At 45.6% G+C, this 26086-nt stretch overlaps 2 protein-coding genes across 2 annotated transcripts; one reads left to right on the top strand and one right to left on the bottom strand.

Moving 5' to 3' along the window:
* The first annotated feature begins 8888 nt into the window (after positions 1-8888).
* LOC125536596 (protein neprosin) lies at positions 8889-12993 on the top strand. Its single transcript, XM_048699843.2, has 7 exons — positions 8889-9393; positions 10094-10180; positions 10271-10525; positions 10622-10786; positions 11212-11265; positions 11410-11556; positions 12252-12993. Exons 1-7 carry the CDS (start codon positions 9169-9171, stop codon positions 12627-12629), a joined length of 1311 nt encoding a protein of 436 aa, XP_048555800.1. The 5' UTR covers positions 8889-9168; the 3' UTR covers positions 12630-12993.
* A 4552-nt stretch (positions 12994-17545) lies between these two features.
* Positions 17546-22200, bottom strand: LOC125536595 (CMP-sialic acid transporter 2). Its single transcript, XM_048699842.2, has 15 exons — positions 21893-22200; positions 21503-21566; positions 21355-21418; positions 21157-21268; positions 20994-21073; positions 20830-20905; positions 20641-20741; positions 20128-20199; positions 19978-20026; positions 19840-19881; positions 19595-19716; positions 19442-19501; positions 19308-19356; positions 18312-18406; positions 17546-18218 (listed from the first exon to the last, which is right to left on the bottom strand). The coding sequence occupies exons 1-15, from the start codon at positions 21917-21919 to the stop codon at positions 18161-18163; spliced, it is 1071 nt and encodes a 356-aa protein (XP_048555799.1). The 5' UTR covers positions 21920-22200; the 3' UTR covers positions 17546-18160.
* Between the last annotated feature and the right edge of the window lie 3886 nt (positions 22201-26086).

The following is a 26086-nucleotide window of genomic DNA, read 5'->3' as shown; positions in this document are numbered from 1 at the left end:
CTATCATTAACTTCCTATTCAACAGACGTAGGCGCCACAGAAAACATCTTTTTGTGTTGCATCACTCTCTGGTTGAAGTAAAGGTTCGACAACCTCATCAAGTTCTATCTTCCTCCCACTCAATTCTTTCGAGAGAAACTCCTTCTCGAGAAAGGACCCGTTCTTAGCGACAAACAATTTGCCCTCAGATCTGAGATAGAAGGTATACCCTACTATCACCTTTGGGTATCCTATGAAGATGTGTTTGTCCACTTTGGGTTCGAGCTTCTCCGGCTGAAGCCTTAAGCATCGCAACCCCAAACATTAAGAAACGACAACTTTGGTTTCTTGCCAAACCAATGTTCATCCGACGCCGTCTCAGCGGACTTAGATGGTGTCCTATCTAAAGTGAATGCAGCTCTCTCTAACGCATAACCTCAAAATGAAAACGGTAGATTGATAAGAGACATCATAGATCGCACCATATCTCATAAGGTTCGATTACGATGTCCGGACACACCATAACCCAGTGGTGTTCTAGGTGGCTTCAACTGTGAAACGATTCCACAATGTCTTAAGTGTTTGCCAAACTCATAACTCAGATATTCTCATTGATCAGATCGTAGGAATTTGATCTTCTTGTTATGATGATTCTTAACTTCACTCTGAAATCGCTTGAACTTTTCAAACGTTTCAGACTTGTGCTTCATTAAGTAAATATACCTATATCTACTCAAATCGTCAGTGAAGATGAGAAAATAGCGATATCCACCGCACACTTCAATTCTCATTGGATCACACACATCAGCATGTATGATTTCCAACAAGTCACTTGCCCGTTTCATTGTACATGAAAGCGGGGTCTTAGTCATCCTGCCCATGAGGCATGGCTTGCATGTGTCAAGCGATTCAAAATCAAGTGACTCCAAACATCCATCGACATGGAGTTTCTTCATGCATCTTACGCCAATATGACCTAAGCGGCAGTGCCACGAGAAAGTGGTACTATCATTATTAACTCTACATCTTTTGGTGTGGACATGTGTATTACCACGACCGAGATTCAATGAACCATTCACATAGGGTGCATGACCATGAAAGGTATCATTCATGTAAACAGAATAACCATTATTCTCTAACTTAAATGAATGACTGTATTGCAATGAACATGATCTAATCATATTCATGCTCAACGTAGACACCTGATAACATTTATCTAGGTTCAATACTAATCCCGAAGGCAAATGGAGCGTGCGATGGTGATCTCATCAACTTTGGAAACACTTCCAACACACATCGTCACCTCGCCCTTAGCCAGTCTCCGTTTAGTCCGTAGCTTTTGCTTCAAGTCACCAGTAATAGCAACTGAACCGGTATCCAATACCCAGGTGCTACCAGGAGTACTAGCGAGGTACACATTAATAATACGTATATACTTGTTGAAGTTGCCAGCCTTCTTATCTACCATGCATTTGGGGTAATTCCGCTTCCAGTGACCGTTCCCCTTACAATAGAAGCACTTAGTCTCGGGTTTGGGGTTCAACCTTGGGTTCCTTTACTGGAGCGGCAACTAGTTTGCCATCCATGAAGTTTCCCTTCTAGCCCTTGCCCTTCTTGAAACCAGTGGTCTTGTTAAACCATCAACACTTGATGCTCCTTCTTGATTTCTACCTTTTACGGTCTTAAGCACCGCGAAAAGCTCCGGGATCAACTCCATCCCTTGCATGTCATAGTTCATCATGAAGATCTAGTAGATTAGTGATAGTGGCTAGAGAACTCTATCAATCACTATCTTATCTGGAAGTTTAACTCCCACTTGATTTAAGTGATTGTAGCACCCACACATTCTGAGCACATGCTCACTAGCTGAGCTATTCTCCTCCATCTTGTTGGCTAAAGAACTTGTCAGAGGTCTCACACCTCTCAACACGGGCATGAGCCTGAAATCCCAATTTCAGCTCTTGGAACATCTCATATGTCTTACGGCGTTTAAAACGTCATTGGAATCCCGATTCTACGCCGTAAAGTATGGCACACTAAACTATCAAGTAGTCATCAGGATGTGTCTGTCAGGTGTTCACAACATCCACAGATGACGTTGTAGGGGTTTGCACATCGAGCGGTGCATCAAAGACATCAGCCTTTTGTGTAGCAGTGAGGACACTCCTCGGACTACGGACCTAGTCCGCATCATTGCTTACAATATCTTTCAACTTAATCTTTCTCTAGGAACGTATTGAAACAGGGAGCTACAACGTGAGCTATTTATCTACAACATATTTGCAAAGACAATTTAGACTATGTTCATGATAATTGAGTTCATCTAATCAAATTATTTAACGAACTCCCACTCAGATAGACATCCCTCTAGTCATCTAAGTGAAACATGATCCGAATCGACTAGGCCGTGTCCGATCATCACATGAGACGGACTAGTCATCAACGGTGAACATCTCATGTTGATCGTATCTTCTATACGACTCATGTTCGACCTTTCGGTCTTCCGTGTTCCGAGGCCATGTCTGTACATGCTAGGCTCGTCAAGTCAACCTAAGTGTATTGTGTGTGTAAATCTGGCTTACACCCGTTGTATTCGAACGTTAGAATCTATCACACCCGATCATCACGTGGTGCTTCGAAACGACGAACCTTCGCAATGGTGCACATTTAGGGGGAACACTTTCTTGAAATTTTACTGAGGGATCATCTTTTTTAAGCTACCGTCGTTCTAAGCAAATAAGATGTAAAACATGATAAACATCACATGCAATCAAATAGTGACATGATATGGCCAATATCATTTTGCTCCTTTTGATCTCCATCTTCGGGGCTCCATGATCATCGTTGTCACCGGCATGACACCATGATCTCCATCATCATGATCTCCATCATCGTGTCTTCTTGAAGTTGTCTCGTCATCTATTACTTCTACTACTATGGCTAACGCTTTAGCAATAAAGTAAAGTAATTACATGACGTTTATGTTGACACGCAGGTCATAAATAAATTAAGACAACTCCTATGGCTCCTGCCGGTTGTCATACTCATCGACATGCAAGTCGTGATTCCTATTACAAGAACATGATCAATCTCATACATCACATATATCATTCATCACATCCTTTTGGCCATATCACATCACAAGGCATATGCTGCAAAAACAAGTTAGACGTCCTCTGATTGTTGTTGCAAGTTTTTACGTGGCTGCTATAGGTTTCTAGCAAGAACGTTTCTTACCTACGCGAAAACCACAACGTGATATGCCAATTTATATTTACCCTTCATAAGGACCCTTTCCATCGAATCCGATCCGACTAAAGTGGGAGAGATAGACACCCGCTAGCCACCTTATGCAACTAGTGCATGTCAGTCGGTGGAACCAGTCTCACGTAAGCGTACGTGTAAGGTCGGTCCGGGCCGCTTCATCCCACGATGCCGCCGAATCAAGATAAGACTAGTAACGGCAAGTAAATTGACAAAATCGACGCCCACAACTGCTTTGTGTTCTACTCGTGCATAGAAACTACGCATAGACCTAGCTCATGATGCCACTGTTGGGGAACGTAGCAGAAATTTAAAATTTTCTACGCATCACCAAGATCAATCTATGGAGTAATCTAGCAACGAGGGGAAGGGGAGTGCATCTACATACCCTTGTAGATCGCTAAGCGGAAGCGTTCAAGTGAACGGGGTTGATGGAGTCGTACTCGTCGTGATCCAAATCACCGATGATCCTAGTGCCGAACGGACGGCACCTCCACGTTCAACACACGTACAGCCCGGTGATGTCTCCTACGCCTTGATCCAGCAAGGGGAGAAGGAGAGGTTGGGGAAGACTCCATCCAGCAGCAGCACGACGGCATGGTGGTGAAGGAGGAGCGTGGTAATCCTGCAGGGCTTCGCCAAGCACCGTAGGAGAAGAGGAGGACTTGGGAGAGGGGGAGGGCTGCGCCAGAACTTGGGTGCGGCTGCCCTCCAAACTCCCACATATATAGGGGCAAGGGAGAGGGGGGTCGGCCTCCTCAGATCCAATCTGAGGAGGGGGCGGCGGCCAGGGGGGTTTCCTTGCCCCCCAAGGCAAGGGGGGCGCCCCCCCTTTAGGGTTCCCCCAAACCCTAGGCGCATGGGCCCTAGGGGGGAGGCGCCCAGCCCACTAAGGGGCTGGTCCCTCTACACATACAGCCCATAGGGCCCTCCGGGGCATGTGGACCCTCCCGGTGGACCCCCGGAACCCCTCCAGTGGTCCCGGTACAATACCGGTAAACCCCCGAATTATTCCGATGACCGTATGATGACTTTCCATATATAAATCTTTACCTCCGGACCATTCTGGAACTCCTCGTGACGTCCGGGATCTCATCCGGGACTCCGAACAACATTAGGTAACCACGTATATCTATTCCCTATAACCCTAGCGTCATTGAACCTTAAGTGTGTAGACCCTACGGGTTCGGGAACCATGCAGACATGACCGAGACAACTCTCCGGCCAATAACCAACAACGGGATCTGGATACCCATGTTGGCTCCCACATGTTCCACGATGATCTCATCGGATGAACCACGATGTCAAGGATTCAATCAATCCCGTATACAATTCCCTTTGTCTATCGGTATGATACTTGCCCGAGATTCGATCGTCGGTATCCCGATACCTTGTTCAATCTCGTTACCGGCAAGTCTCTTTACTCGTTCGGTAACACATCATCTCGTGATCAACTCCTTGGTCACATTGTGCACATTATGATGATGTCCTACCGAGTGGGCCCAGAGATACCTCTCTGTTTACACGGAGTGACAAATCCCAGTCTCGATTCGTGCCAACCCAACAGACACTTTCGGAGATACCTGTAGTGTACCTTTATAGCCACCCAGTTATGTTGTGACGTTTGGCACACCCAAAGCACTCCTATGGTATCCAGGAGTTGCACAATCTCATGGTCTAAGGAAATGATACTTGACATTAGAAAAGCTTTAGCATACGAACTACACGATATTTGTGCTAGGCTTAGGATTGGGTCTTGTCCATCACATCATTCTCCTAATGATGTGATCCCGTTATCAACGACATCCAATGTCCATGGTCAGGAAACCGTAACCATCTATTGATCAACGAGCTAGTCAACTAGAGGCTTACTAGGGACATGGTGTTGTCTATGTATCCACACATGTATCTGAGTTTCCTATCAATACAGTTATAGCATGGATAATAAACGATTATCATGAACAATGAAATATAATAATAACTAATTTATTATTGCCTCTAGGGCATATTTCCAACATATGATTGGATCTCTTTTACCATGAATTACAATGTCTAGCCAGTCCTTGATCTTTAAAGGTGCTCTGCATTTATGTTTTGCGGTCTCAGAAAGGGCTAGCGAGATACCATCTTGTTATATCATATTATGATTGTTTTGAGAAAGTGTTGTCATCCGAGATTTATTATTATGACTTGCTAGTTGATTATGCTATTGATATGAGTAATGATGAGACCTGAGAATTATTGCAAGTGTGGTTAGTTATGATCTATGCTGAAAACTTGAATGCTGGCTTGACATAGTTACAACAACAAGAGCAAACAGAGTTTGTGAAAGTTTTCTTTGTTTCTTTCAGTTTGTCAGCTGAATTGCTTGAGGACAAGCAAGGGTTTAAGCTTGGGGGAGTTGATACGTCTCCGTTGTATCTACTTTTCCAAACACTTTTGCCCTTGTTTTAGACTCTAACTTGTATGATTTGAATGGAACTAACCCGGACTGACGCTGTTTTCAGCAGAATTACCATGATGTTGTTTTATGTGCAGAAAACAAATATTCTCGGAATGACCTGAAACTCCACGGGAGGTCTTAGAAAAAATAATAAAACATCCTCGCCAAATATGAAGACCAGGGGGCCCACACCCTTTCCACGAGGGTGGGGGGCGCCCCCCTAGGGCGCCCCCTACCTCGTGGGCCCCCTATTGACCCTCCGACGCCAACTCCAACTCTATATATTTGCTTTCGGAGAGAAAAAAAACAGATAGAAGAAATCATCGCGTTTTACGATACGGAGCCGCCGCCAAGCCCTAAAACCTCTCGGAAGGGCTGATCTGGAGTCCGTTCGGGGCTCCGGAGAGGGGGATTCGTCGCCATCGTCATCATCAACCATCCTCCATCACCAATTTCATGATGCTCACCGCCGTGCGTGAGTAATTCCATCATAGGCTTGCTGGACGGTGATGGGTTGGATGAGATTTATCATGTAATCGAGTTAGTTTTGTTAGGGTTTGATCCCTAGTATCCATTATGTTCTGAGATTGATGTTGCTATGACTTTGCTATGCTTAATGCTTGTCACTAGGGCCCTAGTACCATGATTTCAGATCTGAACCTATTATGTTTTCATGAATATATGTGAGTTCTTGATCCTATCTTGCAAGTCTATAGTAACCTACTATGTGTTATGATCCGGCAACCCCGAAGTGACAATAATCGGGACCACTCCCGGTGATGACCATAGTTTGAGGAGTTCATGTATTCACTATGTGCTAATGCTTTGTTTCGGTTCTCTATTAAAAGGAGGCCTTAATATCCCTTAGTTTCCAATAGGACCCCGCTGCCACGGGAGGGTAGGACAAAAGATGTCATGCAAGTTCTTTTCCATAAGAACCTATGACTATATACGGAATACATGCCTACATTACATTGACGAACTGGAGCTAGTTCTGTGTCACCCTATGTTATGATTGTTACATGATGAACCGCATCCGGCATAATTATCCATCACTAATCTGGTGCCTACGAGTTTTCCATATATTGGTTCTCGCTTATTTACTTTTCCGTTGCTACTGTTACAATCACTACAAAATACCAAAATATTACTTTTACTGCTACCACCACTATCATATTACTTTGCTACTAAACACTTTGCTGCAGATACTAAGTTTCCATGTGTGGTTGAATTGACAACTCAGCTGCTAATACTTGAGAATATTCTTTGGCTCCCCTTGTGTCGAATCAATAAATTTGGGTTGAATACTCTACCCACGAAAGCTGTTGCGATCCCCTATACTTGTGGGTTATCACTCCTCGTTGACCTCTGCCTCCTGTAGTTGCTCCTCGACGCCCTCATCCGCTGACGCGACGATAAAAACAAAGCAGATGGCCACCGGTGTTGGGGCTTCCGCCACCAGCAGCAGCACATGCGTCGGAGGCACATTTTCGACCTTCGCCTCCCTTGGTGGATCTTTGATGGCCTCATCCACGACGCGACAACAAATCAAAGCAGAGGAGCTATGGCTATCGCCTCCGCGCCCCCGCGCAATCCGTGTTGCTCCGACGACCGGACCTCCATCCGTCGAGCCCATTGGCAAAGGATGACATCGAGGCTTCTACCAGTGCACATTGGATGCACTCTCCCACCCGCAAGGGCCGCATCCTGGTACCCGTCGGACGCTGCCCTCCCGCAGGGCAGCAGCCTGGTGTTGTCGGTCGTCGTCCTCCCGCAGCCTCGCCACTGCACTCGCGCGTCACCCACACATCGCTTCGACTGCCGGACGTTGTTCGCCTTTGTCCGCGCATGCCCAACGCCGGCCGCCTCTCCTTGGAATCCGGTGGCGAGCGGATAAGGCAGTAGGGGAAATGGGTGGAGGTGAATAGGTGTTTGCCCGGGCATGCGAGGTGAAAAGTCGTTCGGGCGGCTTCGGCCTGGACGTGAACGATTCACTGGCGATTGAGATGCATGTGCTCGATCCAACGGCAACAAGGCATTCACGCCAGGAGCCCAAAAACCCGAGGTCGTATTTTTATCAATTCCGGTAATCTATGACCTGTTGCAACCCAGAGATACTTTATAATGAATTAAAAGGTCTTATATTTCTTTAGTGACGGAGTACCGGTCCACATTGCAGGAAACAGCCCACCATCCCGATCCACATTGCATGAAACCCTTAGTCTATCTAGAGAGCCTTTCTTATCCCAATCCAAACAAATGAGAGGAATACATTGTGATGAAATTTAAAATATTTCCAATTATATGTATAAAAACAGAGTAATTTTTTAACATGTACTCCCTCTGTTCCGAATTACTTGCCGCAGGTATGGATGTATCTAGATGTATTTTAGTTCTAGATACATCCATTTCTATGACGAGTAATTTGGAACAGAGGGACTATAAATCTATTTTGGACCCAACCCAAGTTGGTAGTACCATACAAATTACAGTTTTGACTGGTACACCCTCCTTAAAAGTTTGAAACGGATCTTAATAGAAGTTACTTAAATAGGCTATCGTCATATTAACCTGCAGACCAAACGTTTTTAAATTTTTTTATGGGAAAGATCAAACGATTTAATTTTTTTTTCAGGGAAAGATCAAACTTATTGAATAGATTGATATATTGATACAAAGACCATATCATCCTTTTTGACGGACGAATCGGATACTTCCTAATCTTCATCTGTAATGTGCATTGGAAACCGTAAACTATTCTAAGGGGTGTATCAAAACAAAATCCTAGATATTTACATATCCAATTTTTCTTTTGAGAGAGATTTACATATCCAATTTGTGCCCTAATCTTCTCAGGAAAAAAAGTTGTGCCCTAGGAGAAACGAGCAGGCGAGGACGGACGCAGAGTGCGTACATGGAAACTCCTCGCACCCGTCAATCAACCACTGTACGTACCCTTCCCCATGCGCACGGTGCACCAACGGGCGTTCCGCTTGATTGAAGCAAACATCCTGCAACCGAACCCGCGCGTGTACACACCGCACACCACGGCCCTTCCGGTGCCGGCTCGGCTCCACCGGCGACCGTGCGACGCAGCGAGACACTGGACGCCGGGCCCCGCCCGCCGAGCCTGACCCGGCCGGGTCCCGTCGCCTCCTCTCGTCCCAGCTTTAAACGCCAGGACGCGACGCCATGTCTGCTCCTCCTCCTTCCCTCTCCCTCTCTCTCTCCCCCGTCGCTTCCCGTCCTACTCTACTCGTACGCGCCGCACTGTGCAGCGAGAGAGAGAGAGAGAGAGAGAGAGAGAGAGAGAGAGAGAGCAGCGGGCGCGGCTGCCGAAGCGAGAGCGACGCCACCAACGGGCCGATTTTTAAGCGCGCCATCTCTCTCGTCGCCCCGTCCGTCGGCCAGAGCAGAGCAGAGCACGCGCGGGTGCGACTGTGCGCGCGTGACGTGAGCGCTCGCCTCCTTGGCCCGTGCCCATGGCTGCTGCGCCGCGCGCGCGCTCGTCCTCCCGCCGCCGCCGGTGCCTCGCCGTTCTGCCGGCGGTCATGGCGGCGGCGCTTCTCCTCCTGGCCTGCTGCGCCGAGGGAGCGGCGGCGGGGCACGGCGGCAGGGGGCTGACGCGGCGGAGGCAGCTGCTGAAGCAGCGGCAGGTGCAGTACCACCTCAAGCGCCTCAACAAGGCGCCGCTCGCCAGCATTGAGGTACATCCATCCACCCCTCCAGTCTCGTCTCGTCTCCCTCCTCTCCTTCCTCCCCAGAACGGCGGCGCGCCTTCAATCTATTGCTTTGCTACGCTTGCTCAAGTGAATGAATGAATGAATCCATGAAAAGAAAAGAGAGACGGCGCGTATCCGGCATGGATGGAAGTCGAAGAAAGGCGATGCCTTTTGTATGTGCTTCATGCGCGCGCTTGCATTGCTTTGGAAGCGCTGATTGACTGCTTCTTCTTGCTCAAGTGCATCCGTCGAGGGCCATGCATTTAATCTCTCTCTCTCTGTCCGTCGCCGGAGGGAAAAGGCTTGCTTTCGGGGGTGAATTTATGGGTGCCCGTGCTTCTTGGGTTCATTCGACGTTGAAAGGAGCCACGCCTGCTTTTGCTCGCTCGCTTTCCTTTCTTTAGAGGAGAGAACTTGACTGCAGCAGTCACTTTTAGGCCAAATCATACTAGCATTTTCCCACTACTAGTAGTGTTCTTCTTTCAGTTCCTTCGAAATGCACAATTTTGGGGGCAGCCTCTTGCTACATGGATGTGTTTATTCAGCCGTTGTCTGATTGATAGTACTCCTCTGAAGCCAATGCTGCATTTTCTAGTCTGCATTCCTCTACTGAATTCAGCACCATGCCATGTTTTTTTAATTAATTGATTATTGCAAGAAAGAACTGATTCTGAGAAATGAACAGAGCCCGGACGGGGACATCATAGACTGCGTGCCCATCTCCAGCCAGCCCGCCTTCGACCACCCTTTGCTCAAGAACCATACTATCCAGGTTCCTCTCTCTCCAGCACCAACGCTGCCCTTTTTTCACAGCTTCTCCCCCACGTTATGATGGATGCTAACACTCAGCTGCACTTTTCAGACGAGGCCTGCTTACCACCCAGAAGGCCTGTATGATGAATCCAAGGTCGCATCCCAGAAGCAGCGCACGCAGACAATCACCCAAATGTGGCACCAGAACGGCCGGTGCCAAGAGAACACCATCCCAATCCGGAGGACCAAGAAGGAGGACGTCTTCAGGGCCAGCTCCATGAGGAGGTATGGCAGGAAGACGCACCTCAGCACCCCGAACCCCTCGTCCGTCGACCCTGCCATGCTCAATGAGAACGGCCACCAGGTACAGCAATGCTCCATTCAAGATTCAGCATGTAAACTAGCTTGTTCAAGTGGTCATTGGCTCATTTAACCTTCTTGTCATTTGGCTCTGTCTCAGCATGCGATAGCATATGTGGAGGGGGATAAGTACTATGGAGCCAAGGCCACCATCAATGTGTGGCAGCCAAGCATTCAGCAGGGCAACGAGTTCAGCCTCTCCCAGCTTTGGATCCTGGGGGGTTCCTTTGGGCAGGACCTCAACAGCATTGAAGCAGGGTGGCAGGTGAGTGAGAGCTGAGGCATGCTGCTACATGAGATATAGGGGGAAAGAAAACCACCTAGCAGTAGTCAAAAAGTTCCATTAAATGTTGTGCTTCAGCTTCCAATTTTGTTCTTGTTCTTCTCCCCGTTGCATGCTCTCAATTATGAGGAGCATTTCCTCCTTGCAGCATGCGCTCAATAATTTCCTCTGTGTTGCAATAATGATATGTGCACCGGTGAAAGGACCCTTACACTTTGGTATAGTAGTAGAAGCCAGACTTATTCTCCATTTTCTCTGATGTTTCTCTCTCTGAGCTGTATGCACTAGCTACTGTTTTTAGGAGCCAGTAAGTGATAAGATTGCTTATGATGCTGGATTAATCAAGCTGTGCCCCTGTACTTAGTCTCTTCCCTTGTGGCTCATTCCTGTGCTGTGCAAAATTTCAGGTCAGCCCAGACTTGTATGGAGACAACAACACCAGACTCTTCACCTACTGGACTGTAAGATAAACATCACATTCCTTCCAAATCCCCTCTTGTCCTATTGCTTAGATCTACATACATACCTTTTTCAAAAACACACATACCTATCTTTTGGAATGGCATGAGTACCTGACTTATGTATTGCTGTTTTGAATACCGTAGAGCGATGCCTATCAGGCAACAGGGTGCTACAACCTGCTCTGCTCGGGGTTCATCCAGACAAACAACCAGATAGCCATGGGCGCCAGCATCTTCCCTATCTCCAACTACGGTGGCTCCCAATATGATATCAACATTTTGGTATGGAAGGTAAATTACAAGCGCCCCTCACATGCCGATCAGATTCGTGGATGGGGCCGGAGGAATCTATACATACATGCATGCATGGTGCATGCCCACCTGTTTCTTGGTCTTTCTCGAGGCTTATGTCAAGGCCACAACCACCGTGGCCCTGTCCTCTTTGGGGACAGTGGACGCTCTCACAGTTGTCCTCGCACAAGTAGTGGTGGTAGTATTGGATCTATGCCTGCCAACACACACACACGCTGATGCTTGCTAGTTTACACTTGAAAAAACAGGAATATTCCACCTGTGTTCATGCTTCTCATGTTATAAAAAATTACGTCCTTGCGCATCGAAATTTTGAAATAACATGTCTCTTCTGCCAGCCAAAACACTTGCATGTTCATTTTCTGAACAACAAAAAAAAGCACTTGCCACCGGCATTGCCATGTGCCATTGTGTGATCATCTGCCACTTGCATAGGCAACAAGATCTTATTCCCTGGTCATTTTCAAAAGCAGTTTCAAAGCATTTTCATGAAAGGGAGCCACCTTTTTCATAGTGCATTATAATGGACGAGCACTTATTAGCTTTATTTTTGCTCGTGCATGATACTATGATGATATAGCACAGAAAAGGCACCTAATCTCTATCAATCTCCTCATCATGATCCTATCCAATAACTAACTATGCGCGCGCAAATTGCGGTTGCAAAAATGCAGGACCCGAAGGAGGGCAACTGGTGGCTGCAGTTCGGCAACGACTACGTGCTGGGCTACTGGCCGTCGTTCCTCTTCTCGTACCTGGCGGACAGCGCGTCGATGATCGAGTGGGGCGGCGAGGTGGTGAACACGGAGCCCGACGGCAGCCACACGTCCACCCAGATGGGCAGCGGCCACTTCCCGGAGGAGGGGTTCGGCAAGTCGAGCTACTTCAAGAACATCCAGGTGGTGGACTCGTCCAACAACCTCAAGGCGCCGCGGGGGATCGGCTCCTTCACCGAGCAGTCCAACTGCTACGACGTGCAGAACGGCAACAATGGCGACTGGGGCGCCTACTTCTACTACGGCGGCCCCGGCAAGAACCCCAACTGTCCATAGCCCTCCAAGAAAATGAAATGAAATGCCGCTGCTGCCCAAGCCCTAACAACAACACCCCCATGTATTATCCAGTAAATTAGTTGATTCACACCCCAAGCCTTCTTCTTTTTCCACATCTTTTTTTGTGATTTTCTTCTTGGTTTTCTTTCTGTTTTCAAGTTTTGGTTCGAGGAGTTGATTAACTTCTAGGTAAGGTGAGGCAAGGCAAGTGTTTGACGGATCATGTGGGTTTGTTCTCTGCCTCGGAGAGATGTTGGTCTGAGCTTGTTCTGGGGAGGAGTGTGGTCAAGTTTCTGAAGAGAAACAGGCCGGTTTGGTTGGGTTGGGTGCTTACTTGGGTTCTCCTGTGCCTCAGATTATTTTACTTCTCCCATGTCACCAAACCTCTCTGTCAAGTTGTGCGCATGTGTGAGCACCCGGCATGTGTTATTGTATTCTGATTTCTGGGGGAAAGTGGGTAACCAAGTGTTAGCTCTTGGAGGACGTGCAAAGATGCCAACTTTTTTGCGTGCGGCTTGGTGGCACACTAGCTAGCCATCCATCAGACCATCACCTGTGAAAAGTGCAGCAGGAATAGGATGGCTACAATGAATAAGGTTGGACCTGAGTGAGTGGCAGGGAGCGAGTGCTGACTGCATTCTTGTGCACGCGGGTGGAGTTCACATCGCAAGCGAGTTTGCGGATTGGCTGCGCTGATTTGTGCGGGTTGCACTTGCGGTGCCTAACTTTGATTGACCGCCGCATTTCCCTTGGGTTGGGTTGGACTCTGAAGTTCTGACCATGCTGTAATGGATGGGGTTTTCTTATCTTGAGAGTTACTAGTGCTATAGGTTGTGGCTTCCAGCTCAATCCGTCGCAACCAAGTCAACACGTCCGATTCTTCTCCATCAACATCCATGCACACATTCTTCTAAGAAATTGAAGTGCTGGAATAGGAAAATGGGCGACGAACTGTGCAGAAATTGAGCAGCGAAACCGGGGTCAATTATGAAGATAAACAACTAAAATGGGCAGCATCCATCGAGTGACAAACCGAGAGGGTGTCTATCAAGTGCCCATGTGATGTGTATGATTGTGTTTAACAGAACGGCTGAAAGCAACAGACCAACATGGATTACTACTATTTTTCGTCCTCCGCTCTGTTCTGCTCTACGGGAGATGTGGATCCAGCCGGCAAGCTACGACGTACGTAAGCTCGGACTCACGTACATTACGCTGTTGCCGGCCGCGGCTCACGAGCGCGGCCGCCGAACTGGGCTAGGCTAGGCTAGGCTAGAGAAGGAAGAGAACAAGGCAGGTTCACATGGCGAAAAGGGCAGACGCACACTTTTGGTTGGATTCGACGGGAAAATAATTGCACCGGCAGGCAAGAGTCCAGGCCATGCATGCAGACGCAAGCGCAGTGCAGTGCAGCGCCAGGCTCTCGCTGCTGCAGTGGTGCATGCCTGCCTGCCTGCCTGCTGAGTGCCGCTGCTGGCCGCTGGCTAGACATGCATGCATGCATGCAGCTACGACGACGAGCGTACTAGGGTGCGTGGATGGATCATGGATGGACAGCTTTCATGGCGACCTCATGTGTCTGCCCAAAGGCCACTGTGATTTCCATCAGTGCGTCCTTTGTCTGGGAGTCCTTTTTTTTACATACGTGAAGGTGAGATTCTTCCGAAGGGATGGATTGTGCCTTTGCCGGTTCTGGCCGGCCTACCAACCTCTTGTTGCCGATGCGTATGTCCTGGTGTGCTCGTCGGTTTTTGCCCCTTTTTCAGTGTACATGTATAGAGGCAGGCAACCCTGCATGGTTATGTTCTAGAGAAAAACACGTTGTGAATAGCACCATATAACCATTCTCTTGGGCTTTCTTAGGTATTCGTAGGGCCTCTTTGATTCGTAGGATTTTGAAAACGTAGGAATAGGAAAAGTGTAAGGTTGGAGTGGCATGTCCATTTGAATTCTATAGAATTAGCAACGATTGTTTGATGCCACGGGAAAAACAAAGAAATTGTAAAAAAAGGTTGAAGTGGATGTTAAATTTCCTATGAAATGTAGTACAAAAGATTTCATAGGAAAAATTCCTATGAGATCCAATCCTATGAATCAAAGGACCAATATGGGAAAAAATCCTAAGAATTTCAATCCTCCAGAAATCCTATAAAATTCCTTTGAATCAAAGAAGCCCTTAAGGCTTACAAGCAAGACCGGTTGAATTTTTACTTGTTTTTTCTCTCTCTCTAAGGTTAAAGGCGATACTAGAGGTAAGTGGTGCAATCTATAGAGACCGTCTCTAAAAGGAGGGCAGGGGGCTTAGGTAGCAATAATCATACACTGTGGGTGTTTTTAGTAACCAGTTGGAGCACGCAAGTGTATGCTCTTTCTGCGTCTAATTAAGGTTGCTTCTATACATTGTGCACATCTCCCTCTTAAGGAAGAAAAGAAAAATTAGGGGACGCCTCTGATGAATACAATAGCAAAATATCTACATGTGAATACGTACGAGTGGTAAATGTTGCAAACGAAATGACCTGGTTTAGAGGCAGTGGTGGGACCAAGAGTTACATGCCAACACTACAAGATTGTCATGTTAGAGGCAGGACATGTGAGACCTACCTTAGAGGCAGTGTTGCCTCCATACACATGTGATGCTGTTACCAAACCAAGTTATAGTGAGGATGCAGACACTTTTTTCACCTCCATCGTAATATTTCAGTTCTTACTATTTCATATTAGACAGACTCAAATTGTCGAACAGAAAAGTTATTCCAGGATAACGAACATCAAAGATGAGATTCCCCGCTATATGAGACATTAAAATGTTGTGATGTAAGAAACAAGATCGTAACCAAATATGTATAAGAAAGCAAACTTTTTCAACCGAAACAGTAGCTTGCACTAAATATAGTTCTGCGGGTGTTGATATCTTTGGAGACCTTCAATCTGTATGAACAGAAGATGATATTTTCCCTTTCCCCCACTGAAACAATGCTTAAAGGTGGGTGTTCTTTTTCAAGGGACAAGAAGGTACAAAGAAACAAGAACTATGAAGAACAACACAACAATGGCATAACGAATCGTTTTTGCTCATCCATTCTATATCCGTATGTCCGTTCTCATTGTCCATTGTTAATGGACCCTAGAAAACAGGTATCGGACCCACACCAACAGGTATATCGACATTGGTATACAGATGGGGAAGATTCCACCAGCCCCAATTGCTTTGGGTGAGAGATCGAACCTCCACTCGTTTCTGGTTTCTGCTTTCTCCCTAGGGAAAGAAGATATGATACTTTTCGAAGAATGCAATCCCCGCATTCCGGCCCTGCTCTGCAAATCAACATCTGAAGATCCACGGGTCACCATAATCTTCTGATCCACTAATAAGATTTCGCACTCGAGATGATGTGATCTGAACGAAAAGATAGATACATCCGAGCTGCCCAAGGATATGGTCTGGGTACCGATCTGCTGGGACAAGGGGGAGATCCTAGTACTCAAAAGGCTGGGTAAATTTCGAAATTAAGCGGAGGAAATCCACCAATAAGAGAGTAATAGAAAATACTGTTATCATGAATAAATTCTTTCAATCCATTAAGAAGATACTTAATTCGTTATACAATAGAGACGGGAAAAAGATGATGATAAAAAACTCCATAATAATAAAAAAATCCAAGAAAAAAGATATAACAGATGAGGAAGGAGCTAAAGAACCTATCAACAATGATGCATCTAGTGGCATTACATAAAAAAAATTAAAAAATGAAACTGTGTGTATACGTAACCCATGTCATGAATCTTGGCGCAAATCGTTGGCCCCCGGACCTACGTGCTGTAAATCCTCTCCCCTGAAGTTGCATTGTTTCTGTCTAAAAATGTGCAACTTCCTAGTCGCGCATCTTTGAATCTCAATAAATATGCATGTACACACATACAACTAGTCAATTGACCGTTTGACAAAGAATCAACATACAAGATGATTTGACCCGCCATTTTGCTTCTCGGGCGACGATTCTCCGGATGGCCGGTAAAGACGATAGGCAGTCAGCTTTCCAAACAGAGGACCTCAGGACTATACTCTGTGGCCTCCGTGTCCGTACTCTAGCAGCATGGCACTATACGGCAAGCGGAGATAAAGCACGGCGTCTTTCTACTTGGCACGGAGTATTGGAGGAGCAGTCGCCTTTTTCTTTGGGACTGCCTGCCATGCCATGCCTTTCATCAAAGAGTCGCAGAGCCAGATTCTTCGTCAAACAGGAAAGGGGAGCAGGGCTGGCTCAGCATGGGAGAGGAGAGGATCGAGTCACTGAATCGTGACGTTTTTCTTTTACTTTTATGGCGAGAACACCGAATCGTGGTAGTGACTAGTGACGTTTGGGCCCGAAATATTGGTGAATGTGCGGTGGAGTCCTATACTCCTATCCTACTTGAGCCCGTCCGTGAGCGTGCACAAAGCATGAAGTACACATGCACTGCGGCGGAGCACAGTACTGTAGTAGTACTACGTTGTTCCATTGCGCTCTCCGTGACTCCGTCGAATTCTTATCTTACTTCCTGATGAAGGGGAGGCGACAAAATGGCCTGCCAATAATGGAGGAAAGTTAGCGTACTGTGCATCGTCGTCGTCCTGTGAGAGACGTGGTTTGAAATGGGCGCGGCCCTTTCAGGCGTATCTGCCGGGCAGGTAGCATAGCTCGGCCGCTGTTGCCGGCATGGCATGGCCGCGCGCTCTGCTTGATCATCTGCAGCCAGTTGCCAACGAACGGGGACGGGGCACAGCACGGGACTGCTTGGGCACACGGGCGGCCATCGAATGTGGATTCCTACTCCTTCTGCCGCTGCTCCTACGCTCGCCGTGCTGTGCACGCCCCGTGATCCATTGCCGCCTACAGACGAGCTCAGATTTTTTCTACAGCACAACTATAAAGTTAGCTATGCCAAGAGTTCGAGGTAGCATGTTTGCTGACTCATACTTTCAGATCGAAACATTGGGCATGGACATCTGCGCAACTTGTCAGTGCCTACAATGATAATTACTCCCTCCGTTTCTAAATATTTGTCTTTCTAGACATTTCAAATGACTACTACATACAGATGTATTTAGACATATTTTAGAGTGTAGGTTCACTCATTTTGCTCCGTATGTAGTCACTTGTTGAAATGCCTAGAAAGACAAGTATTTAGGAACGGAGGGAGTAGCTAGTAATAATCCGAGTATGGCTAAAGAGGTCAAAAGGAAGGCATGAAGAAAACAGCCAGCATCTCGCATTCTCGCTGACCTCCCCAGATAAGAAACTAGCGGCACCCACCCTGATCACCAGGCAAAAGTGAACCAGGGATGCCACCACAGAAGCAGCTCAAACGGACGGTGAACCTGAATATGTCACCGGGCGATCCATCGCCTTGCCTCAACAACAGTTCCATGAACTAGAACCAAGTCTACTCTCCTCCGATGCTGCCGTCCTGTGCTATCCGTAATCCGTTCCGTGACGCGGCATCGAGGCACTCGCTGCCAATCTTGGAAAGAAAGATGGGGGCGGAACTCATTTCTGCTGCTGTGGCTTCCCGACAGAATGCAGATACACCGATATCGAAACGACCCTGAAATGAGTAGCAGAGCTTTGTTAGGCCATCATGGGTTACAAGGCTCCGGTCGAGATATCTTGTTGCTGCTGCATTTGCATCATCACTTACGTAGACCCAAGGAAGAATGCAAGGGACAGATTGAAGCCGAACAAGAAGACAGATACGATTGCTGTCAGAAGCATTGCGACTGAAGTTGAATACACCTGTGAATGTGTGTGTGCAGAGACACATGGTTAGGCCAATCAAATACAAAGTGCAAGTGTGTAAAGACAAAAGAGTAGCGTGAATGGCTGATATCAATAATCTTTTGATCTGCCTCAATAATTACTAGAGCATTTCATAATTCATAGAATCTCAGAATAAATACAAAACCAAGGCATCTTAAATATCACATCTAAAGACCACATTAATCTACTGTCCAAATTGCAGGATAACTGACTGATACAGTCTCGTTTTCTTTCTTTTTTTTCAAGAAAACGCAAAGAGATTCTTGCGTTTCTTTGTATTGAAAAGATAGGGTTTATGTTACAATCCTTCTAGGAGGTAAAGTCTCATTTTCTTGCTTCCCAAAGGATGAACAGAATCTGTTGATTGTTTTGTGAAGAGATTTAGATAGTATGTCAATTACAATAGTTTCTCAGATAACAGAATGTGGACTGTCGAGTAGTCCAAATTTAAGAATGCAGACATGCATACATGCTATAAGATGAAAACGACTGACTTTTGTAGTCCATCAAGGCACGGAAACTGATAATAGAAAGATGCGAAAAGTTCTCCGATTGGCATAATTCAACGAGACAGCCATCTGAACTTAAGTTGAACTAGCAATGCATGGATATTTTTAATGCAATGCAACGAGTATGTAAACCACATCTTTTTATTTAATAAAAAGTCTAAAACCAACGTGACGGGGGAAAGATTTTAGGAGAACAACCAAGATTTTAATTACAAACTGCCACTAAAACGGTAAGTGGTGACTCAGTAGGGGTAACATTAGGTGATGGAATAAGCTACAGCTACTAGAATGTGCAATTTTGTGGCAAAGATGGTTATAACACAAGAATTTAAACCACGAAACCCATTGTAGAAATTAAGAATTTTTACCTTGACAATATTGTCAGCATACTTCATCACCATTGATACAGCAATGCCACTGCAAAGAATACCAAAAATATTACAACGTAATTTCACCCCAAACGATGAAATGTTAAATCAGATGAAAGATTCAGCTGTAGTACCTGAGTGCATGGTTAAGAATCATCAGAAGTGTAATAAACGAGTAGCCATGAAAAAAGCCTCTGCATTAGATGGCAGTCAGGTTAGAATAAGCAATATCATGCATTGTAACAAAATATTATGACAAGAATGAAGCAATTTACAACACAACTAACTTGTTCATGACAGCATCAAAGTCCTGAACACAAATGGCAACTAAGTTGAAGAGCATTCCAAAAATGTACAGCCAGAAATTCTGCACATTGATGTTTCTCGAAGGACTTTTTTTTATTATAGCCTGCATTGTTAAAAAATGAATATGACTTACGCCCTTCAGAAATTCCCTTCACAGTCGAATCAAATGATTATTTCTAAAGCAAGATACATAAGCAAAGAGGAGCAATTGCACAAAGTCACATACTTCTGTGTATACCCCAGCAAAACCACTTAGAAGAGCCATCACCTGAAACAAAAATACAGTCAGTAAGTTGGGTAAAATAACTTGCTATAACACGTCCAAGTGACCAGACTGAACGATTTTTTTCTCTTATATGCTTACAATGGCCATCATCCAACCTTGAATTGGCGTTTGAAGAACATGGTCTGATCTGAAAGGGGCATATTATTTCTCTTAGCTGAACATATTGATTAGAGAAATGAGGAAAGAATACCGAGAAAGGGAAAAAGAATCCAAACTTATTTTGCTTACGAGGGGTTTAGCTGAGCCGTAGTGCAGCCAGCACATAAGAGAATAAATGCAGCCCACTGAATTTCACTTAATCTGGAAAGAACACGAAGCATTCAGTGATGCAACATAGTTCAACAATCACCATGCCAGATTAACAATTGAAAACAGGTGTTGCTGTGTTAGGGAAGAAGAGTACTATGAACAGTTCTTGAAAGAATGAAGAGGAATAAGAACATTTGTGGCACTTAAAGAACACCATATAAATTATGATGGGAAGCTCAGGCTAGTGAATTATTTCAAAATGCCTACAGGTTACGATGTTACATGTTTGTGTGGTCCTGCAGAATGATGAATACTTGGTGAGGAGCTGAATGCTGCTACATCATTTCAGCAAAGCTAAAGTATCCAACATAATATTACAAGGCTTGAAAGAAATATAAAAAATAAAGATATCAGCAAAGTAGAAAAAGAGCACATATTGTTAGTTCCCTCTGTTCCCAACTTCCAAAGCCACATTAAGCTAGTCGGTCTTACTTTTTCTTTAAAATGATACGGTATAAGACACCAGTGCTGATAATATTCAGGTTCTTCAGGATCTGGTAAGCTGGTGCATCCACATAGGCGAAGATGTAATACTGGCAGGTAGAGGAAACATGGTTCAAACTTTTGTTGTTGCAGACATGAAGTTATTTTATCACAAGAGACATTGACAAGTGGGCATACCTGCAATAGATTCTTTACCATGTAAAGTGCGGCAGGGATAGGATAAACACTAACTTCGTCAAATGATGTACTTAACCTGAAAATAAAAAGAAATGTCGGTAGAGAATATGGAAAAGGAAATAGAGATTCGTAACTTAATCGGTAGATTATGGTAGAATGGTCACCTATTATCTTCTGTAACACCTTGACTGTTCCATGTTCTGTACAGGGCTAGAAGTGATAATAGACATTTTAAAGCTTCCACCTAGACACAGATGAATAAATTCAAGAGAACAAAAGGGGAACCTCCTATCCCTACTATCACCAAGAGAAAACTTAAATTCTCACCGAAAAGTTTGCTGTTGTGACACTATATTCATACTTTCCAGCTCTTTTTGACCACACAATCAGTATTGCCTGGGAACTTGTTAGTAATGTCAACGCAATTGTTACAATAGACCTGCAGCAACAATCGACACTTGCCAGTAAATATTCTGATTTTCCAGAAACTATGTGATACGGCACAAAGGTTGCAAACAGTCTTACTTTTGCTTCCAACTATTCTTGCCCTTCGAACCTCCTGCGGTGCCAAGGGGGGAAGTTGCTGCAGCTGTATATATAGCACACGCATTAAAGATGTGATGTTACTGATTATAGTCCAAAGAGAAATTTCAACAATGGACCAAGAGCTTACTGCTAGAAAGAGACCTCCCATCAGGGCTTTCTATGTCCTTCTGAGATATGGCGTCATAACTCTCCTTCAGATTATACAGGACAAGACAGGTTGTCAGCACACAACACAATTGATAAAGTACAGGTTCACCATACCGCAAGGAACCTCAAACGAACACGGGAAGGCATTGCAGGAGCTTGAAATTTAGCTCAGCCCCGGGGGTTACCAATGGCGAACATCGGCATGTACTAAGAATCCTGGAACCCTACGGCGGGAGACAGAACAAACAAAAGGGAAAGGGGGAAACGAAAATCCGCCGCGGCAGCGATCTATTCTGACCTAAAGGCGCCGTCGACGGCGGGCCAGCGCGAGTAGCGGCATTCCTCCCTAGGGTTGCGGGTTTAAGCTCACCTGATCCTTCACTCTTCTGTACTCCATTGCGTCCTCTCGGGCCTTCGCCTTGTCCTCCTCTCGCCGCTCCTGCTGCCGCGGTTGCCGGCTCGGGAGTGGGAGGTGGAGGCGCGAGGCGCGAGGCTCGAGGATGCTGGAGGCGGAGATTGGCCGCCGGGCCCTCCCCGTGGGATCGGTAGTGAGCAAGCGCGGAGCGGGCTGGGGTGGGGAGTGAGGAAAGAATCACGGCGGCGAGGAAGAAGAGAAACACCTCCAGAAACAGAGCGGAGAGAGGGATTTGGTGCTAGCTTTTCCTTTGGCCTCTGACGAGTGGGTCTCACGTGGTACTTCCTGGTTTGCAAATGTCTCTTTAATCATCTATAGAAAAACATTTAATTGGCATTTTTTTCCAGAAGTGGTGCATTTTTTTTTTCAGAAGTGCTGCGTTTTAGCTTCAGTAGACAAAAGTCGGACCGTTTCTTCCAATTTTAGTAAAATTTCTTGTACCACCACCAGCAACACCCAGACGACACGACCTCTTTGATTTTTATGATTTGTAGAATACTATAATAGAAAAATAATGGTTTGAGATGTCATGTACTCTTGAATCTTGTTGATTGTGAAACCACTAGAATTGCCATCAAAAGGGATTAACACACCTCCGAGTTTCCAATTAGTTATGGACGAATGAGGCAACGTGCCCGTTAACCACCTGTTCATTAAACGTGGCTGTTCGGATGGCCGCCATGCGGCATCGACGTGTCTCCATCACCAAGGGCCTAGCCGCCTCTCCCCTCTTCTGGCCTCCTCCCTTCCCATCTCCTCCACTCTCTCAAAGACAATGTTGTCCCACAAGTACAACCAATTCGCTAAACTTGGTGGTCCAGCAGAACCTGCCGCCAAAGATGACGTGCAACCGCGGGGCAAATTCTCCCTGTGGCGCACTACCCGCGAAGCCGGCACATCCTCCTCATGTGGCGGCGGGTGCGACAGAGATGGAGGCCCCTGTGGCGGCGACCGCGATGGATCTAGCGCCTCAGGCGCCATTGTCCCCATCGAGGCCACCCCACTCGATGTATAGGAGCCAGGGTCGGAGCCCAAGGACCCAATCGTGGTCGTGATGCGGCTCCCTCGAATCGAAAATTAGGTAGGACAGCTGGCGGTCATCGCTCCGACCCCTACACCTACCTCAGGACTTGTAGGATCAAAAATATGTCTAGAGGGGGGTGATTATACTACTTGACCAAATAAAAATCTAGCATTTTCCCAATTTTGAGTCTTGGCAGATTTTAGCAACTTAACACAAGTCAGGCAATCAACCTACACATGCAAATCTAAGAGTATAGCAGCGGAATGTAAATCATTGCATATGAAGATAAAAGGGAGGAGTTTGGAGAGAGTAAACACAATGTAGACACGGAGATTTTTGGCGTGGTTTCCGATAGGTGGTGCTATCGTACATCCACGTTGATGGAGACTTCAACCCATGAAGGGGAACGGTTGAGCGAGTCCATGGAGGGCTCCACCCACGAAGGGTCCATGAAGAAGCAACCTTGTCTATCCCACCATGGCCATCGCCCACGAAGGAATCGCCTCGCTTGGGTAGATCTTCACAAAGTAGGCGATCTCCTTGCCCTTACAAACTCCTTGGTTCTACTCCACAATCTTGACGGAGGCTTCCAAGTGACACCTAACCAATCTAGGAGACACCACTCTCCAAAAGGTAATAGATGGTGTGTTGATGATGAACTCCTTACTCTTGTGCTTCAAATGATAGTCTCCCCAACACTCAACTCTCTCTCTCTCAGATTTGGATTTGGTGGAAATATGATTTGAGTGGAAAGCAACTTGGGGAAGGCTAGAGATCAAGATTCTTGTGGTTAGATTAGAATATCTTGGTCTCAACACATGAGTAGGTGGTTCTCTCTCAAAAAATGAATGCTGGAAGTGTAGGCACGTTCTGATGGCTCTCTCACCGAATGAAGGAAGGGTGGAGGGGTATATATAGCATCCACACAAAATCTAACCGTTACACACAATTTACCAAACTTGGTGGGACCAAATACTCAAGCTTGGTCAGACCGATTTAGTTTAAAATGTGAACGTTAAGATTTTTGGTGGGACCAACATGTCAACTCGGTGGGACCAATTTCATTAGGGTTAGGCCATAACGTAATCTCGGTGAGACCGATCACATGAACTCCGTGAGGCATATTTCTGTAATGGGCAAACAGAGAGTTGGTCAGGCAAACTCGGTGAGACCGATCGCTCATTTCGGTGAGACCGAAACGTTACGAAAAGGAAACAGAGAGTTTGCATTGCGAACTCGGTGGGACCGATCACTCATCTCGGTTAGACCGAAACATTACGAAGGGAAACAAAGAGTTTGCAATCTCTTCTCGGTGAGACCAAGATCCCTATCGGTGAGACCGAACTGATTAGGGTTTCTGGCTATGCCTATGTCAAATGAACTCGGTGGCGCCGGATAGTTCAAATTGATGGGGCTGAGTTTGAATTTTGTTTTGGGACATATGTGGATATGAGAAAGTGGTTGAGGGCTTTTGGAGCATATCACTAAGCATTTTGAGCAAGCAAGCTATTAAGCAACACCTCACCCCCTTTTAATAGTATTGACTTTTCCTATGGACTCAATGTGATCTTGGATCACTAAAATGAAAATGTAGAGTCTTGAGCTTGAGCCAATATGTGTCCTTAGCATTTTGAGGGGTCCACATCTCTAGTCCATGCCATGCCAAACATTGAACTTTCTGAAATGATTATCTTGAAAGAGTATTAGTTCAATGAGCTATATGTTGTTAAGAATTACCAAAACCACCTAGAGATTAGTTGAACTTTCAATCTCCCCCTTTTTAATAATTGATGAAAACATATAGATTAAAGCTTTGAGAAAAGCTAATAAGAATGAAACGTATCGTCGCTTTGAGAAGTATGTGATAAGCAAGAGCTCCCCCTAGATTTGCGTATTATTTAAAATTTGCTTTTGAATGTAAATGCACAATCGATTAGGATCATGGGTTGCTCTTCCATATCACATACATCTTGGTGGAGCGCTCAAAATGATAGTAAATGATATATGCATTCATCACCAAGGCAAAGTGAATGATCATACATGAGAGATAGATAATATCATCATTCAAGCACAAGCATTAACGTATGATATGATCAAACACATGACCATACAAGTATGTCACACACACAACCATAAAGTAGCATCCAAGCAAGCAAACAAATAAGTATAAAACAAGTAGCAAATGAAGGAAATATGCCCTAGAGGCAATAATAAAGTTATTATTTATTTCCTTATATCATGATAAATGTTTATTATTCATGCTAGAATTGTATTAACCGGAAACATAATACATGTGTGAATACATAGACAAACAGAGTGTCACTAGTATGCCTCTACTTGACTAGCTCGTTAATCAAAGATGGTTATGTTTCCTAACCATAAACAAAGAGTTGTTATTTGATTAATGGGATCACATCATTAGGTGAATGATCTGATTGACATGACCCATTCCATTAGCTTAGCACCCGATCGTTTAGTATGTTGCTATTGCTTTCTTCATGACTTGTACATGTTCCTATGACTATGAGATTATGCAACTCCCGTTTGCCGGAGGAACACTTTGTGTGCTACCAAACGTCACAACGTAAATGGGTGATTATAAAGGTGCTCTACAGGTGTCTCCAAAGGTACATGTTGGGTTGGCGTATTTCGAGATTAGGATTTGTCACTCCGATTGTCGGAGAGGTATCTCTGGGCCCTCTCGGTAATACACATCACATAAGCCTTGCAAGCATTGCAACTAATGAGTTAGTTGTGAGATGATGTATTACGGAACGAGTAAAGAGACTTGCCGGTAACGAGATTGAACTAGGTATGGGATACCGACGATCGAATCTCGGGCAAGTAACATACCGATGACAAAGGGAACAACGTATGTTGTTATGCGGTCTGACCGATAAAGATCTTCGTAGAATATGTAGGAGCCAATATGAGCATCCAGGTTCCGCTATTGGTTATTGACCAAAGACGTATCTCGGTCATGTCTACATTGTTCTCGAACCCGTAGGGTCCGCACGCTTAAGGTTTCGATGACAGTTATATTATGAGTTTATGAGTTTTGATGTACCGAAGTTAGTTCGGAGTCCCGGATGTGATCACGGACATGACGAGGAGTCTCAAAATGG

The sequence above is a fragment of the Triticum urartu genome, chromosome 2A (genome assembly GCF_056163025.1).
Source record: "Triticum urartu cultivar PI428250 chromosome 2A, HENAU_Tu73, whole genome shotgun sequence".
NCBI lineage: Eukaryota > Viridiplantae > Streptophyta > Magnoliopsida > Poales > Poaceae > Triticum > Triticum urartu.
Note: the sequence above shows the minus strand (reverse complement) of the source record. Positions and strands in the feature narration are given on the sequence as shown.